The sequence below is a fragment of the Acinonyx jubatus genome, chromosome D4, assembly GCF_027475565.1.
Source record: "Acinonyx jubatus isolate Ajub_Pintada_27869175 chromosome D4, VMU_Ajub_asm_v1.0, whole genome shotgun sequence".
NCBI lineage: Eukaryota > Metazoa > Chordata > Mammalia > Carnivora > Felidae > Acinonyx > Acinonyx jubatus.
In genome coordinates this window covers 11,978,794-11,994,628 of record NC_069391.1, presented here as the reverse complement: position 1 = coordinate 11,994,628, position 15,835 = coordinate 11,978,794, and the positions used below count along the sequence as shown (strand labels likewise).

The 15,835-nt window shown below is 43.5% G+C and overlaps 1 protein-coding gene and 1 long non-coding RNA gene across 10 annotated transcripts in view; one reads left to right on the top strand and one right to left on the bottom strand.

Annotated features, from left to right (window-relative positions):
* The window catches only part of STRBP (spermatid perinuclear RNA binding protein), a 155,631-nt gene that overhangs the window by 12,335 nt on the left and 127,461 nt on the right, over positions 1-15,835 (bottom strand). For 2 of the 8 annotated variants that reach the window (XR_008290955.1, XR_008290957.1), the window contains exons 16-18: positions 15,700-15,823; positions 10,264-10,308; positions 2,739-4,289 (exon numbers count right to left, since the gene is read on the bottom strand). Coding sequence is in view for 5 of the 8 variants with exons in the window: in XM_027035050.2 (XP_026890851.1) it covers positions 5,067-5,161; positions 10,264-10,308; positions 15,700-15,823 (264 nt within the window). In the remaining 3 variants the exon portion in view is untranslated. Of the gene's footprint in view, positions 1-2,738; positions 4,290-4,928; positions 5,162-7,000; positions 7,648-9,640; positions 9,801-10,263; positions 10,309-15,699; positions 15,824-15,835 lie in introns of those variants that run through there. The other 6 variants (XM_027035050.2, XM_027035057.2, XR_008290956.1 and 3 more) reach the window with 5 other exon arrangements.
* Positions 774-9,348, top strand: LOC106990043 (uncharacterized). 2 transcript variants are annotated; one of them, XR_008290959.1, is made up of 3 exons: positions 774-1,768; positions 2,238-6,676; positions 9,212-9,348. It is a non-coding gene; the product is annotated as an uncharacterized LOC106990043 (long non-coding RNA). The 2 variants fall into 2 exon arrangements; XR_008290958.1 differs by having other exon boundaries at positions 2,238-8,119.

Sequence of the window (15,835 nt, the reverse complement as noted above, 5' to 3'; positions counted from 1 at the left end):
ATCTGAGAATGAGAATACCACCTCCAAGAAGGTTGTTTGAGAACAAGGTCCAAGTGCCCGGCACACGCAAGAGAGTAATTTCAGCATTTCTTCCTTCTCTCTCTTCTGCTCCTTCTCCAATCTACTGCTGCCCACAGCCCAAAATGACCTAAACAGAAGGCTCCTGTTAACTCCATTACCGGAAACATTCAGCTGACATGTGCAAGCAGAGACCATCCGTCCCAGCCGTACAGAGACTCGAGGCAGGCTGAGAGACTGGGCCGCAGGCAGCGCTGAGAGAACGTCCGCAGGCCTGCCGGGCTAATCCCGTGCCCTCCTAGGGCCAGAAGCAGCAGAAGAGGTGAGGACCACACATCTCCAGCCAGGACATGCTGGTCAGTCTCCCGTCCACTGCTTGGGCAGAGCGCAGAGGGGCAGGCGCACTTGGCAGAAATGCCAAATGGCAAAATTCTGCCACGAATCACCAAGACCCTGCTTAGAAGGACCAAGGGGTGAAGACGTTAAAAGTGATTGGTCAAGGGGGAAAAAAAAAGAAAGAAAGGAAGAAAAGAAAGGCCTTCCCTCAACCTTGGCTCAATGAGGAAATGACTCCACCAAACGGCCACAGCTGAGGAATGGGGGAACCTCTTGGATTTAAGAAAAGCCTCTTGCTTTGGGGGGACAGCAAGAGAGAGGCCGTTGGGAGCCTCCCCTGAAGCTGTTGCTGTCATGTCCCCTCCTCTTTCACTTCCCATCGCTGGTACCATTAAAAAAAGAAGAAGAAGAAGAAGAAGAAGAAGAAGAAGAAGAAGAAGAAGAAGAAGGCACGTCTTGACTATAACGCAAATCTACCTTATTTGCTTTTAAAGGTAATGCTCAGTCCCTACCGACACAGTTTTTATAAACTTGGAGCATCCCAGAACTCAATCTGTAATCCCCACCTAGCATACGTCGTGCCGGCGGACGGGGATGCACCCACCCATCCTTCCTCAGAGGTGCCTGAAGCCTGTGCAGAAAGGGACAGGACTATGCTATTCAACCAACAGCACCCGTCTCACCATCTACCCATCTTTCCTTCTGCTGAAGAGAGCGGGATGGAGAGGCAGATGTGTTTTCTGAGAGAAGAGCAAACAGGGGAGGCCTCGTGTAGCGAGGAGTGCAGATTATTTCCAAAGTGGTGAAGCAAACTGGGAGAGAGAAGCTGCGGGAATGCTATGAAGGGGAGCGGCGGGGTCAGCGGCCTTCTAAGCGTGCAACCCAGGCTCCTCGGTCTGTGGTTTACAAGAACTATCGGCCCAACACCAGTGAGCTCCAGGCCTCGCTGAAATCACGCACCTCTTTTTTCTTATTAATGTACTGGTAGGAAACTGGGAATCAGCAGGCTGATATTCTAAGCTCAGCCCTTTTGAAGTTCTAAGCACACTTAAATCCCAAAGCAAGGATTTATGAATCCCTGGCAGCAGACTGGCCAATGATTTCACCACCTCAGCAGAAACACGGGCACTCTCAGTCAGCATGGGTGTGCAGCGACCTCCCCACACTGCCTCGCTCACCAAGCATTTGCTCTGTGTTTCCTGTTTAGTCCCCCGATGCCAGGAGTCCTCTCTCAAAGACTGGAAGCACCCGAAACCTGCGACCACCAAGGAACCAATGCAGCTCCCCTGAGTAGGTCACGCACCTGCTTCTTAGCTACCTGCCAGCACAGTCTCGCTTCCCTCACATACCTTCTGTCACTTCAGCCAACCATGGCAGGAACCGCCAACACTGACCGAGAACTTCTGGGCACCAGGTATTATTCAAAGCACTTTGCGTGTATTAACTCTTCCAATTCCCAAGCCCCACGGGAATTTGCTGGAGGGAGAAAAGTCCTTTGGCCCAGATTCCCACATGGTTTCTAGTCCCTATTTCTAGCTGTGCTGTAAAGCTTACATAACCTAATTTGCACTATGGTGCTATTTTTTTAAATCTCCAAAGATCACTGCTTCAAGTATCAATGGAAGCTGTTAGCTCCTACCTAAAATGATAATGTGGGAAAGGATCTCTATTCTTACAACTAACTCAACTTGAATTCTTGACTTAAAACAGTCTTTCTGGAAGATGGGATGAGGAAGGGAAGAGACTCACTCTTACATAAAAAGTACTAGTTTGTGCCCTGGAAGTAACTGCTAGAGAGAAACATCAGACTGAAACTCACCCCAGCAGCAGGTAGTTTCTGGACTCTGCAGCTGTTATTCATTTACTGCCCGTCTCCCTGCCAGGCCTCCTTCAGACACTGAGAGACCTATGGTCACCGCATGGCGTGGCATCAGAACCTTTCTTGCTCTGAGGACTTCAGAGACACACTACACATCCTGCTCCCCACCACCGAGGACGCACTGGCCTGTGCTGAGTGGGAGGTACAGGAGGACCATTCACAGAGCAGGTTGTTTTCAGCTTTAACTGCTCTTAATGTCCCTAGTTTTTAGGGCCCTCGACTACTAGAAATCCAACTGCTGGGGGAAAGGGTGAAGGCGCATCTGCAAGTCTTAGTTTGTCTCCCTAACTCACTATTGAACATTTACCTCCACTGCAGTTATTAAAGAAATCTAATAAACAGGCAAGTTATAATGAACGATTGATTGTAAGGGTAAAACTCCCCTCACTTGTCGTCAAAAAAACGTGGTCAGTGTTTACAGCAACCACTTTGGTCTTTGCTATACTATAAAAACTGCTTAAAAAGGACTGGAATAATTGTTTTTCATTTCAATGCATTCACTTACTTGGAGAGAGGTCCAGGAACATAAAACAGAGTTGGTTTCAGGCTCTCAAAACTGCCAGGGAAATATTTAAAATGAGTGAATTTCCAAATGATGGCCATTTCAGTGGTGTCAGAGGGCCTATATTACTAAATAATGTATAAATAAACTGCTGATCAAGGTCATTATCCTTTGACACTGCTAATGCATCATCTGTCTCCCAACGTAGGATATTTATAATCAACCCAATTTCACCAACAAGGACACTCTCAGACTTAAAATGCTTTCACTGGGCAGAGCCTCTGTTTTGCTAGTGCCCGGAGAAGGATCTGGCACATAACGGACACTCCGCTGTTGGATGAGAACGGGAACCTACGTAGTCCTCATCAGCTAGGCCTCATACAACCTTTTATGGGTGCCAAAGCCACGTTTGACATACATACAGATTCTGTATGGGAGAAACGTTGTTCCAGCAACCTTCAAAGTTAGTAATAAAAAGAAAACCGCTACTGAGAGACACATAAAACACGAAATTTCATTTTAATCTCTATATATATGAAATACGGCCTCAGCACAGAACATCTATCACATATGAAATGTACTTATGGGACACACTAAATGAAGCAAATCCTTATTAAAATATTTGGCCTAACCCTCACATCTTGTAAATGAACTCCATGATGGTTGAGGAAGGTGGGAAATTAATCGTCTAGCTACCTGACCTTGGAAAAAGCTCGATGAATTGCCTGAAGTCTATTTGGTCTCTGCAGACTGGGTATTTACCATTCTGAGTCTTGCCAGAGTTGGTTCTGCAAATAGTTAGCTTAATGACAGTCAATGACATATTATTTTTCCATAGTTACCTTAATATTTTGGTTTTTTTTTTTTAAATTTTCTATTGCTTTTTCTTTTTATGGCTTCTTACTGCTGTTGTATTGGGCATACAACACAGATCAGAGATTTGCATTTCTCAGAGAAATTTCTCTCCTTGAGAAATTGGCACTTTGATCCTCTGCTTGTGTAACAGCTACATATAAATGGACCCTACCAGCATTGTTACCAATCTTGCTGCTTATGAAATTCTAGCACTTTGGCCCAAAGAGTGCCCTGACGTTAAAGTCTTCTTAGGTGACTCTTCCCACCACCAAACTCTTTTACTTAAACAGGTGTGTGTAATTCACATATATGTTATATCATAAGTTTCTACACACATATACACATTTAACTTGTAAAAGTGAAATGTCTCTCTTGAATAAAAAGTAATTACAAGGGTATTAAAACAAATGCTGAAAATAACTATTTTACATTTAGATCATAAAAATTTTAAAGGTAATCATGATGACATAAGACCTAAGAGATCAAATACATCCTGTATGATTGTCATATATGCACGTTGTGTTCATTGACTTTTTCTCTTTAATCAGAAAATAAAAGAGCTTACCTTTGTTTACTGAGACCACAGCTTACAGTCACTAGATCTCAGCCTATTTTATACAAGTGATATGGCTACGAAGGTCCGAGGAGAACGAGAATAAAGTGAGATAAACGTGCTGAAAACTGCTTAAAAGTATTAACCTGAAATACACAGAGGGTCCAACACCAGTTTTAAAAATACATTAACGAGGTATTCCCAGCTCTTCAATTATTAACGGTGACTGACTGATTCATGATTTTCAAACATTCACCCAAATTTTAAAAAAAGAAGGAAAGGCTAATAGCAGAAAAATCTATCAGTGGTTTGTTCCCAGGTTAACGATTTCTGTGCGACTACAAACGACTCAGGACTCCTTGCTGCACGCACCATGCGCTGCATCTAGTCAGCATGAGGTATGTTGGGAATCTATTGGACCAATTACCTTGCACAAGAGAGGGGGTGCTCCTGCAGCCGGAAGAAGCCGGGGCTGCAGGCCACATCCCTGGCTGGGTGCCAGCCCCCATGCAAAGAATATGGCTTCAAGGAGGACCCCTATCTCTGAGAAATTATAATAGCGCTAACTGACGCAGTCGGGAATGCAACTACCCAAGTTATGTGCTAAAAAAGTTTAAAAAACTGTCAGAAGATAGCACAGCTCACACACTGATTCTAAGTTCTCCATTGGTCTGTAAACTCCCGGACAAGAGACTACGCTAGGAGGGCTTAAGTACAGATATTGCTAGGTTTCCAAAGGAGAAGTTTTAAAACAGACACCGTGGCTTTGAATAAAAGTATTGCTCTTCTGTAAAATGCTCAGTCATTGCTTTCCAAAGAAGGTGTCAGAGTGGTGTATCTGAAAGCTGGAAAGCCTCAGGGGGTCACAAGGCTCTTAAGACCAAGACAGAAATTGCCATTTCAAGCCAGACAACCTGATGGTTCTAGAAGTCAGAGAAGAAATCTTGAGGGCCCAAGTGAATAATAAATGGTGCGACGCTCAGAGGCTGGCAATAGGGGCTGTCAATGAAAAAACCACCTACAGTGGAGAAAAGAGCAGAGAAGCAAAACTTGGTGTTAATTTCACAGAATTTGGTGAAGCCAAGAGCTTCATTTATATTTCTCTGCTCTTTCAGCTGTAAGTGGAATTTTCATTACAAAATGGAGGGGGGGGGAGGGCAGAAGGTGGGGAGGGGGACACTTAATTCATTACAAAATTTAAACAGTTGAACTTGCATGGTTACCACTTCTAACAGAGGACTGACAGCTCAATTATTTTAAGTAAAGCAGAGAAATGTAAAAGTTTGCAGCAACTGGGCAGGTTTACAACATGGTTAGTAACTTCCAACAAACAACAAAATTAAAAAAAAAAAAAAAGACTTGGTAGAAACCATTTGAAATGACTGCCATCATGTTGGAAAACAGCACAGCTCCCTTTTCACCATTATAGAGGGGTTAAATTCCAAAGCTGAGTCAGCTACTTCAAAAGAATTTTCTAAAGAGAAATCTCCAGAGAGATTCCAACTTGGAATGCAAATTTGACGATCAATTTCAAATAACAATACAGCTGCAGCTGCCAATTAATAGTATTCCAGAAACAAAAAGGACTATTGTAAATATTTAATTAATAAAAACTGGACACTACCAGCCATGCTTTTTCTTCTCAGTGATGGCTCCGTTTCATCCATAGGTCAGCAAAATGAATCAATGAAACATGAAAACTCCCAGCTGCAATGGGCCCTCTTGTTTATGTCTAGCCACTAATGCACAGGATGAGAATGATAAGTTCACAGCTATTTCTAGCAAGTGATGAGGTTTTATTAAAGTATCACCCACCACTAATAAAGACTAAAGGTCAAGGAGCAGAAGTAACAAGCCATTTCGTAATAAATACACATCTGAGAAGTGACACTCACTGACGTTTGTTTTAAATTGCCCATCTCGTTCTCATTTAGTGGTCCCAGAGAAATCTGGTACATAAATTTGTAGTATTTCGTGAAGCCCATTCTCACTGATGGGCACTGTTCAGCTCTGAGAAGCAGAACTGAAGAGGGAAGCTAATTCGTACTCAAAACGGACATTTTTAAGACACAGCGACTTAGAAATATCCACACGGGACCACACCGGTGCCTTCATGGGGGTGAGTACCTTAATGAAACCATTACCTTCTAGTAACATCATAGGCTTTCCAAACAAGGCGGGAATGCAAGGGGAAGGCTCGGGTCTGCACCCTTTACAGGACAGCACAATGTTACCGACTGATCATTTTTCACCAGCTTAATCAGATAAATTTTAAGAAAAACTTAAAAATAAATGCTGACCCATGGCTGAAACCTGTCACTTTTCACAGCAGCACTCAACAAGAACTGGGACAATCGAAGAGCAAGTTTTTATGGGGACCCTGTTGCTGCTTTAGATTCTGATGTAATTGAAGAGGAAAAGAGACCTTTCAATGAATCCCAGAAAAATCGCTAATCTTCTATCTGCATGAAAAAAGCCAGGGAAGTGAACACAATATCTTACAGAGTGAAGAAGGCCACAAGAACAAGAGAGGGTGATTGATCGATTAATTTATTCTCTTTTAAAACTTGGAAATTAGGAAACTAAAATAATCACATTCCTCCTTCCCCATCTCTGGGTAGTGCCATCATCTGAATAAGCAATGCTCGGATAACAGAATGTACCTTTATCATGGGGAGGCCCTTGGACAGCAGTACAAAGGGCTTACAAAGTGAGCAGACTGGCTCAAGCTAACAATTGCCTTTGCTTTGTTTTAGCAGTTTCCTTACAAATGAATGGGTTTCGAGGGCTAAGTTATTATTAGTTTTCAATTCCTTGTAATTTGATACCAAAACATATCAAAAATAATAAGCTAAAACAATATTCAAACCCATATTTTATTGGCTTTAATTACACACTTCAGTATTTACAAAGTTAAAGTTTAAATGAAAAGTCTCTATTGTACTGTATTAAAAAAAATAACTACAGCCCAAATTCAAGTGCCCTGGGGCAAATACATATCAATCAGAGCTAAGAATCAGTGACTGCGTCAGGAACCAGGCAGTACTCTGTGTTACAACAAAGCAGTTTATTTGTGATCAGTGTTTGAGACTCTATACATCCTTCACAAATTTAATTTTACATAATCTGATACTCCTCTTAAAACTTAAACTTTGAACTGCTAGACTTATTTCCCTAGAACAGAAGGGCTGGTATAAGTTATTTTCCGGAAATGAGGTACCGTTTCACAGAACTAGTTTCTTTTTTGTTTTCAAGTTTTAGAGAACTAAATTTGCATTTGTTAAAATCAAAAAGTAGGAAAGATGTTCTTTACAAATAATTTTGATCAAGTATGTGTTCAAAGAAAGCAGGATAAAAAGGCTTTTTTCTCTAACATTCTGTATTGTACTGTATTTGTTGTTCAATAGGAATTAGCTTCTGTCATTTGCTAAAAGAATGAGTAGTGGGGAACAGGATATGTTGGGAATTTCATAACGGGTAACAGAACCATTCTCTTGGGTAAACCTACAGAGAAAAGAAACGGAGAGGACTCCAAATAAGTTTAATAATCCAATAAAAATTTCAGGTTAAAAAATATCTTACAGTAATTATCGTTAACCTTTTCCAGATTAGTCAGTCAACATGAACCATCTGGGAGGAGACCCACAAACCTCTCAACAGATCTCCTGTTTTGAAATTGCTCCTAATATTGTGATCGTTAGTTATTTTCCACTCAAAATTAAGAGGGCTATATCCTAGGAAGAATGATATTCAGAAGGCAATTTCATTTGAGTGAGCAGCCATGAGTTCCAAAGATCAAAAGCAGTGCTACTGATTAATATTCCAGAGGGACTCCAGAAATCCAGAATCGTTTTCAATTTGGCACATCACATATTACAGGAGAAACAGGGATGGCTGTCAGTCAAGACCCAAAGCACAGCTTTCCGTGCAGGCCTCCGCTCCCCAGAGAGACCGCTCCACCTGGAGTCACGACCAGGTACTTACTTTCTTAATGGCTACTGCCGATATTGGCGTGGCAAATCTGGAAAGATTAACTACTTTCTTAATTTTGTAATGAACGAGTTCTTGTGGCCTCACAAACTTCTGCATACTCAAGCATGATTTGAAATCTGCTATTTCTAGTCTAATATTTAACCTATGGTGAAATCACAAAGCAGCAACAGCAGGTATTCAAGAGCACCAGATGATCAGAGGGAAATTACCCCACATGCAACAGCTTTACAAAGGCCAAAAGACATATTTACCTTACAGCCAAAATAAAGCATTGTTTTAGTAGGTTGGCATCACAGTAACATTTAAAAACCAAATCTTTTATGTGAAAAATGGGGGCATCAAATTTCACCAGCTTTGGAAGTCAGTTATATGGCACATGGAAGAGAGGAGCCTTCTGAAGTGGGGCTCAGAGGCCACAGGGTGAAAGTATAATGTTAGAGGAAAGGGAGGAACAAGAGAGAAAAATTAAAGACTGAGGAAAAACAGGAATGCAGCTTAAAGCCTAGACAAACCAGTGTTTCAAGGAGAAAAATTAAGCTCTAGCAAACCTGTACTGAAGAACGTGAGACTTCACTTTGTCTAAAAGAAAGACACAGACTTAACAACCTGCCCCAGCAGGCGGGTGCTCTGCCGCTCACGCAAGCCATAGCACGATGGAGCAGTGAGTCAAGATGCATTTGGATAAACTGCCCAGACCTAATTCACAGGAGGGATGAGGTGGCCAGGATACCCACAGGTGGCTGAATGGGAAAAGCAAATGGCCAAAACCACAAGGAACTAGAGAATTTGAATTTAGAAGCAATTCTGGGTGAAAACATTTTCTTGAATAAGTTCTCACTTCCCAATCACCCCACATCAGGGACGTGGGGAATCTGGGGAAGCCCTGACCATACCGGAGTGTTCCAGAGGAAACATTCCGGTAGAGGAGGAAACCCCAGACTGGGCACTTTGCTGTAGAGAAAACTCACCCCAAACATTTGACACTTGCAGCTTCTCCACATCTTTCCAGGATAGAAATAGTCTATCTTAAAGGGGAAAGTCGTAAAACTGTTCATTTTCTACTTATTTTTTACAGTTAGGACATCAGATGAAGCTTCAATTTAGCAGTGTCGTAAGGACCATAATTTTCATCTGAACAAAGATGGAAAAGCTGACGCATGAAGAGAGAGAGCATAATGAAGGGTCCTGAGACTCGTGTGGAGGGCTGACGCCACAAGCAGTGGGACAGTCCACGTCCTTCCCTGCTGTGCGCGTGCACATCCAGCCTGAGGTCGCACCAACACGTGCTCACGCGTGCACGCACACACGCTCGCGCCACGCTCTCTCACGCGCACGCACACCCGTGCTCTCTTCTTCTCGCGGTGGAAGACATCCTGCAGATGGCGGACCCACAACGTGTAGCGCCTCAGGGAAAAGGTCTAAGAGGGCATATCACTGACTCCAAACCTACTGCCTCCATTGCCACATAAACCTCATTCAAAAGTTATCCAAAGGGCCACTGAGTTTCATTTCTGCATTTACTTTTATTTTACTTTCTTATTTTTGGAGGGAGAGGAGACAATCCTATGATTCTGTAACACGTACCACAGACTGTCTGCAGTCAGCACTTCAGTAACGCTGCTGGTGAGAGCCCACTGCCACGATGGGGCTCATTTACACCACCTCTAAAGCAAAGTTTGCGGAAAAGGACGATGGCCACAAATTTGAAGTGAACATTTCCTAACCCTAACTCAAGTCACCCACACGGTTTCAAGCCAGAAACTTCAATGCAGCCATGTAACCGGCGAGCAGTCAAGCCAGAAACCGGGTTTGGCCCTTCAGTAGCCTTTGAATGGAGTATAAGTTGGCTGTAAGAAGAACTACTTAAAATATTTAATTTCCATATGGTCAGAAACAGGCAATTAGAACAGGCAGTCCTTCAATCAGGCAAAGCGGAGAGAAGAGCAACTCCAACCAAACCAAGAACCACAAGGTTGTGGCATTTTCAAAGGGAATTTAAGTTGGGTCACTAGAATGAATACGTCTGAGATCCTCCAATTCATTGAAAGAAACCCTGGATACAAACTGTGCTCTAGATTGCTGTGACAGCACTGCTAAGAGGAGAAATCAGAAACATGGCATACATACCATAGGCAGGGGCAGCGGTGCTGTAACCATACGGTGCTCCGTAGCCTGGTACAAAGAGAAGAAAGCAGATCAGTCCAGAGCAAAGGGCACTCGACCGGTCCTGGCCCAGTTCACAAGGACTGCCTGGCCCGGCATCTTGGGCCCTGAGGACTTCTAGATGCTGGATGAACGAGAGCCATTCCCACAGTGGCCGCACCCTCCATTCCTGCTTACCGTGAAAGATTTCTCGCACGACCTACAAGGTTCTCCTAACCCACCAGAATAGTCTTTCTCCTTGCACTTACCACGCTGTGTTACAATTATCGACTCCGTGTCTGTGTCCCCCACTAGGGTGACAGACACCAAGTCTGACACCTTTGCATCACCACAACTTGGCAGAAGGTCTGTCACATAATAACCACTCCCGACATATACTTTGTTGAACAAAGAACGCGGAGAATCACTCAAATTACTAATTTCTTTAAAGTTGGAAAACAGAACTTTCCAGGTTTCTTCAGAAGGCAGTGCCACAACAGGCTAAAGCCTCAACTGGTGCTAAAAATGGGCATGTGGCTCAAGGTTGTGAGCTTGGGGACAAGGTCCATGTCTCCTGATAATCTGAATTCCTGGCCCCAGCACAGAGGCTCTCAGTAAATGTTGGCAAAACTAACATTAGCATCTGGTGCCTATGGAAAAGGCTCACACTGTCAATAAAAACCAGTCTAAAGAACAGAGAAGTTTCTGAATCAATTTGTTCTGGCTCTAGATTCTTTTATGTCCTTAAACATTTCATTTCTGAGTTGTCTTTCCATATCTGCAAAATGAGAAATCTTCCAAGCTTCTTTATAGTGTACTAGGGATTAGAAATACTGTATTAACAGAAGCCCCCATCTTTAACCTTTCAATAAAACAACTTTAAAAAATATAAATACTGGGGCACCTGGGTGGCTCAGTCGGTTGAGCGTCCAACTTCGGCTCAGGTCATGATCTCCCAGCTCGTGAGTTCAAGCCCCACATCGGGCTCTGTGCTGACAGCTCAGAGCCTGGAGCCTGCTTCGGATTCTGTGTCTCCCTCTCTCTCTGCCTCTCCCCGCTTGCACTCTCTCAAAAATAAATAAATATTTTTTAAAATATATCCATAAATACTAAATTGCTTGGGTAAATCTTTAGGGAAACTGGGTTCTAAAATAGAATGAGGTGCAGAGGCAGGGGCACGCCTGGGCAGCTCAGTTGGTTAAGCATCTGACTCTTGATTTCAGCTCAGGTCATGATCTCACAGTTCATAGGATCAAGCCCCACGTTAGCTCCATGCTGACAGCAGGAAGCCTGCTTGGGATTCTTTCTCTCCTAGCTCTCTGCCCCTCTCCCATTTGCACTCTCTCTCAAAATAAATATTTTTCTTAAAAAATTTTTTAAACAAAATAAAACAGAACAAAGGGTGCCCAGGTGGTTCAGTCAGTTGAGCATCCAACTCTTGGTTTTGGCTCAGGTCACGATCCCAGGGTCATGGGATCGAGCCTCACATCATGCTCCTCACTGAGCATGGAACCTATTTAGGATTCTCTCTCTCTCTACCCCTCCCCAGCTCACCTTGTCTTTCCCTAAAATAATAAAATACAACAGAATAAAACCTACATGAGCCCTTCACACTAAAAAAATGTTTGTTTTAACATTACAACCCCTTTTCCTATAATCATTTCTGCTGCTTGCGAGGATTTTTTCCCTCCTTCTCTAGCTGCCCAACTACAACTCATCCTTTAGATCAGGACCAAATGTCACCTCTTCTGTAAAGTCTCCTGGGTTTGCTGTTCACTCCTTCTCCCCCCCCCCCCCCACCCAGGTTATAACTTGTATCACATTGCACAGTGTTTACTCAAGTGTCTATTCCTACCTCATATGACCTCAAGCATTCACTGGGGCAGATGTTAGTCAATCTTCGAATGCACAGTTCCAAATCTCTTGATTAAAACAAAACACTCAAATGTATGCTGAATGAGTAAACTGCTTTTAGGGACTAACTCAAACATTTCCAGAGATGAAAATTTTCACTTTTTAGTCTATACTTAAGTCACATAAAACTGGGGATAGTACAACGAAGTCTTAGTCTTTAGTGCTCCCCAAATCCTGTCTTTCAAGAGGATGCAATGCAGCTGAAAGCAACACTAGGAAATATGAAATAGGAACAGTATCAGAGGCCAAAAGAGAAATTAATACTTTAAAAAGAAGTTCGTACATCATGTCTATTCCAGGAAAAGGTAGCTGGCTGGACGGCCAAGGCTACAGTTTCAAGGTTTTACCAAAGCCTCCTCAAGGAGAGATAAAACCACAACTACTAAGCTGGCCACTGATCAGGCTGTGGGATTCGAACCTCGACTCCGCTTTTTCACTAGCAAGGTGACTTTGTGCCTGTTATTTAACCTCTCTGAGCCTCACAGTCTTCTACAGTAATTGAGTTGGCAGGGGAATGTAATTAAATAATGTATGTAAAAATACTTACTACAGTCCCTGTTGCACAGAAGACACTCCGCAGATGGCATATAACCTATTCATAATCTAATTGACCTAATCTGAATCTTCTCTAGGCTATAAAAGAACTTCATTTTTAAAAGCTTCAGGAGACAGGCCTTTTCAAAGAGGCCAATGCGATGACATAAGAGAAAAGTTACTATAAAGCCAACACGCCTGGCAACAAGCAGACACACATGATGCCTTCCACGATGACCACCACTAGATGATGGGTGTTTCCCACTCGGGCGGGGGCTAGGCATCGAAGACCAAGCAACCGCAGACGCTACCGGATGGACAAAGCCCCCACTGAACACGTAAGCAAAGGCAAGAAAGTTCATCTCAATAACTCGCCTGTCATCATTTAATAAAAGCGGCTTCCTTTAAATAATGACGGAATAAAGCAAAACAGTACTAAGTATCAGTAGAAACAGTGAGATGCACAGAAGAGTGTCTTAGTTTGGGACATATAAACAGAATCAAACCACAAGGAACCTTGTCCTCCTCCATCTCCCTCCCTGCCTCATCCCTCAGCAGTCTCCTTCTATGTCAAAGTCACCCACCCAGTTCTTCTCGCTGAAAATGCCGGGAGAAATCCTTGAGACCTCCCTCTTTTTTCATTCTCCACATTAAATCCATTAATTAGGCTTCTGCAGGAGGGTCTTCAACCTGGTCACTCCTTGTCGTGCACCCGCTGGAGATACCCGCACTGTCTCTGCCCTGGGCTATGAGTTTACCAAAACCTTCTAACTTGTCTTTTCATATCCACTTCTATCCCTACAATCTATTCTTCACACTATAGATGGTGATCTTTATAAAAAAGTCTGATCTGGTCACTTCTCTCCTTAGAACCCTTCATGACTTCCCACTGCACTTAGCATTCTAAGGCCAAAATCCAAACCACAGCCTCCAGGACTGGGATTGCACATCCGGCTTTAGCTCGAATCACTCCCGTCCCTGTCAAGTCTCCCCCCGCCCCCCCCCCCCACCCAAAACGCACAATGCTCTCCACGCTACAGACGTCTTGGCCTTCCTCCATCCTTCTCACCAGCCAAGTTCCCTGGTCCAGCAGCACAGGGTCTCTGCATATGCTGCTCCCTCTGTGTGCAACACTCTTCCACCCCAATCTTCCCTGAGTTAACTCCTCCTCATTCTCCAAAGCTCAGGTCAAGTGTCACTTCCTTGTGGAAGCCTTTAGGCCCCAAAGCCTAGACCCAGTTTCTCTGTTATGTTCCCTCACATTACATACCCTTCTCCTTCATTACAACCTTCACAGTTTATAATCGTGATTATTTCATCAGCATGTCTTACCCGATCATAAGCCATGACAGTAAAATCCCAAAGCAGGCACATGATATTTGAATGAGTGAATATATTCTTTGTATGACACATCTTTGCGCTACGCTCCCACTGGAATCAACTCCTACAAGTCTTAATTCCAAAACCACATCATCCATAGAACTTCCCAAATAGCCCATTCTCTTTCTTAAACAAACAAACAAACAAACAAACAAAAATGGGGCACCTGGGTGGCTCAGTTAGTTAAGCTTCTGACTTCAGGTCATCATCTCACGGTTTGTGGGTCTGAGCCCTCCTGCATCAGGCTCTCTGCTGTCAGTGCAGAGCCCACTGCAGATCCTCTGTCCCCCCTGCCCCTCCTACCCCCTCACAAATAAACATTAAAAAAATAATAAAAAAACAAAAGAAAACAACACACACACACACACACACACACACACACAATGTAAGTGAACTTCTTAAGAATGTTACATAAAATACACTGATGGGGTAAGATTCAATCCTTATGACAATTTCATCCTGACCAACAACTACAAGCAGTTTACTTGTCAAAAGTTCCATACATGCAAATAAATAAACTTAAAAAAAAGCGGGGGTGGGGGCGCCTGGGTGGCTTACTTAGTTGGTTAAGCATCTGAGACTCTCAGTTTCAGCTCAGGTTATGATCCCAGTTTCATGAGTGCAAGCCCCATGTTGGGCTCTGTGTGGACACTGCAGAGCTTGCTCACTCGCTCTCTCTGCCCCTCCCCAGCTCACGCTCTGTCTCTCTCAAAATAAAAAAACGTAGAGGAAAAAAGCTCCATATGTTCAATATTGCAGACAACTTATCTTTAATGAGACAGCTCTGTATCCACTGCTGAAATGACATGAGTATTAGAACAGAAGGCAAAAAGAGGGCATCTCTTCCCATCTCCCTCAAGCCAGGTGGTGAAAGAGAAAGAATATAAACTCTGCAACTGCAAACACCTACGTTCACATCTCTGCTCTGATGTCTGCTACATGTCTCAGCCTGAGCTAGCTGCCTTCTCCCATTAAACTTTAGTTCCCTCATCTAGAAAATGGAAATAATTTCTACTTGAGGAAACACTGTGAAGATTAAAAAGCAATTAAGTGAAATCATTTATGCAAAAGTCTCTGACGTAGAGTAAGCTCTGGATTAAGTAAGTTCCCCCTTTTTTTTTTTCCTGTTTGTACTTCTGTAGCCTTTATTGAATCCCAAACACTGAGTTAAAGAAATGCTACTAACAGCAGGCTTCACCCCAGTGAGGGAGTCTCTTACCAGCAGCTTCCCTCTCCTGTCACACCCAACCACCTTCTGGGCCCCCGCTGAATGCACCCTGCTCAACGTCCACACCCCTCAATCCGTGGAGCAGCTGTTAGTTTCCTCACTGTCAAAATACATCCCCTCAACCAGGTACAATATCCTTCCTCTGTCACCTCCCTCCAGGAAGCCTCTAGTCACTCAGCAGATGCCAGGGGAAAACCTATGACATTCCACAGATTCTCTTCTTTTGAATTTCCATGCACACCCGTCTTACACTCCGGCTATGTTTCCAGAGACCGTGTATAATTAACCCCAGAAAATAAAGGAGACGCTGTTCTTCAAAGTCTGACCCGGAAGAGGAAGCAGGCCTCCTACAGGTTGTACTATACCTGGAGCTATGTAGCCAGGAGCAGCTGTAGCCCCAACAAAAGCTCCCCTCGTTAGAGTTCCTCTTCCTCTGCCCCGAACAGCTTGGACCGCTGCAGACACAGCCGTATTCACAACACCCTTTGCCTGTTAAAAATA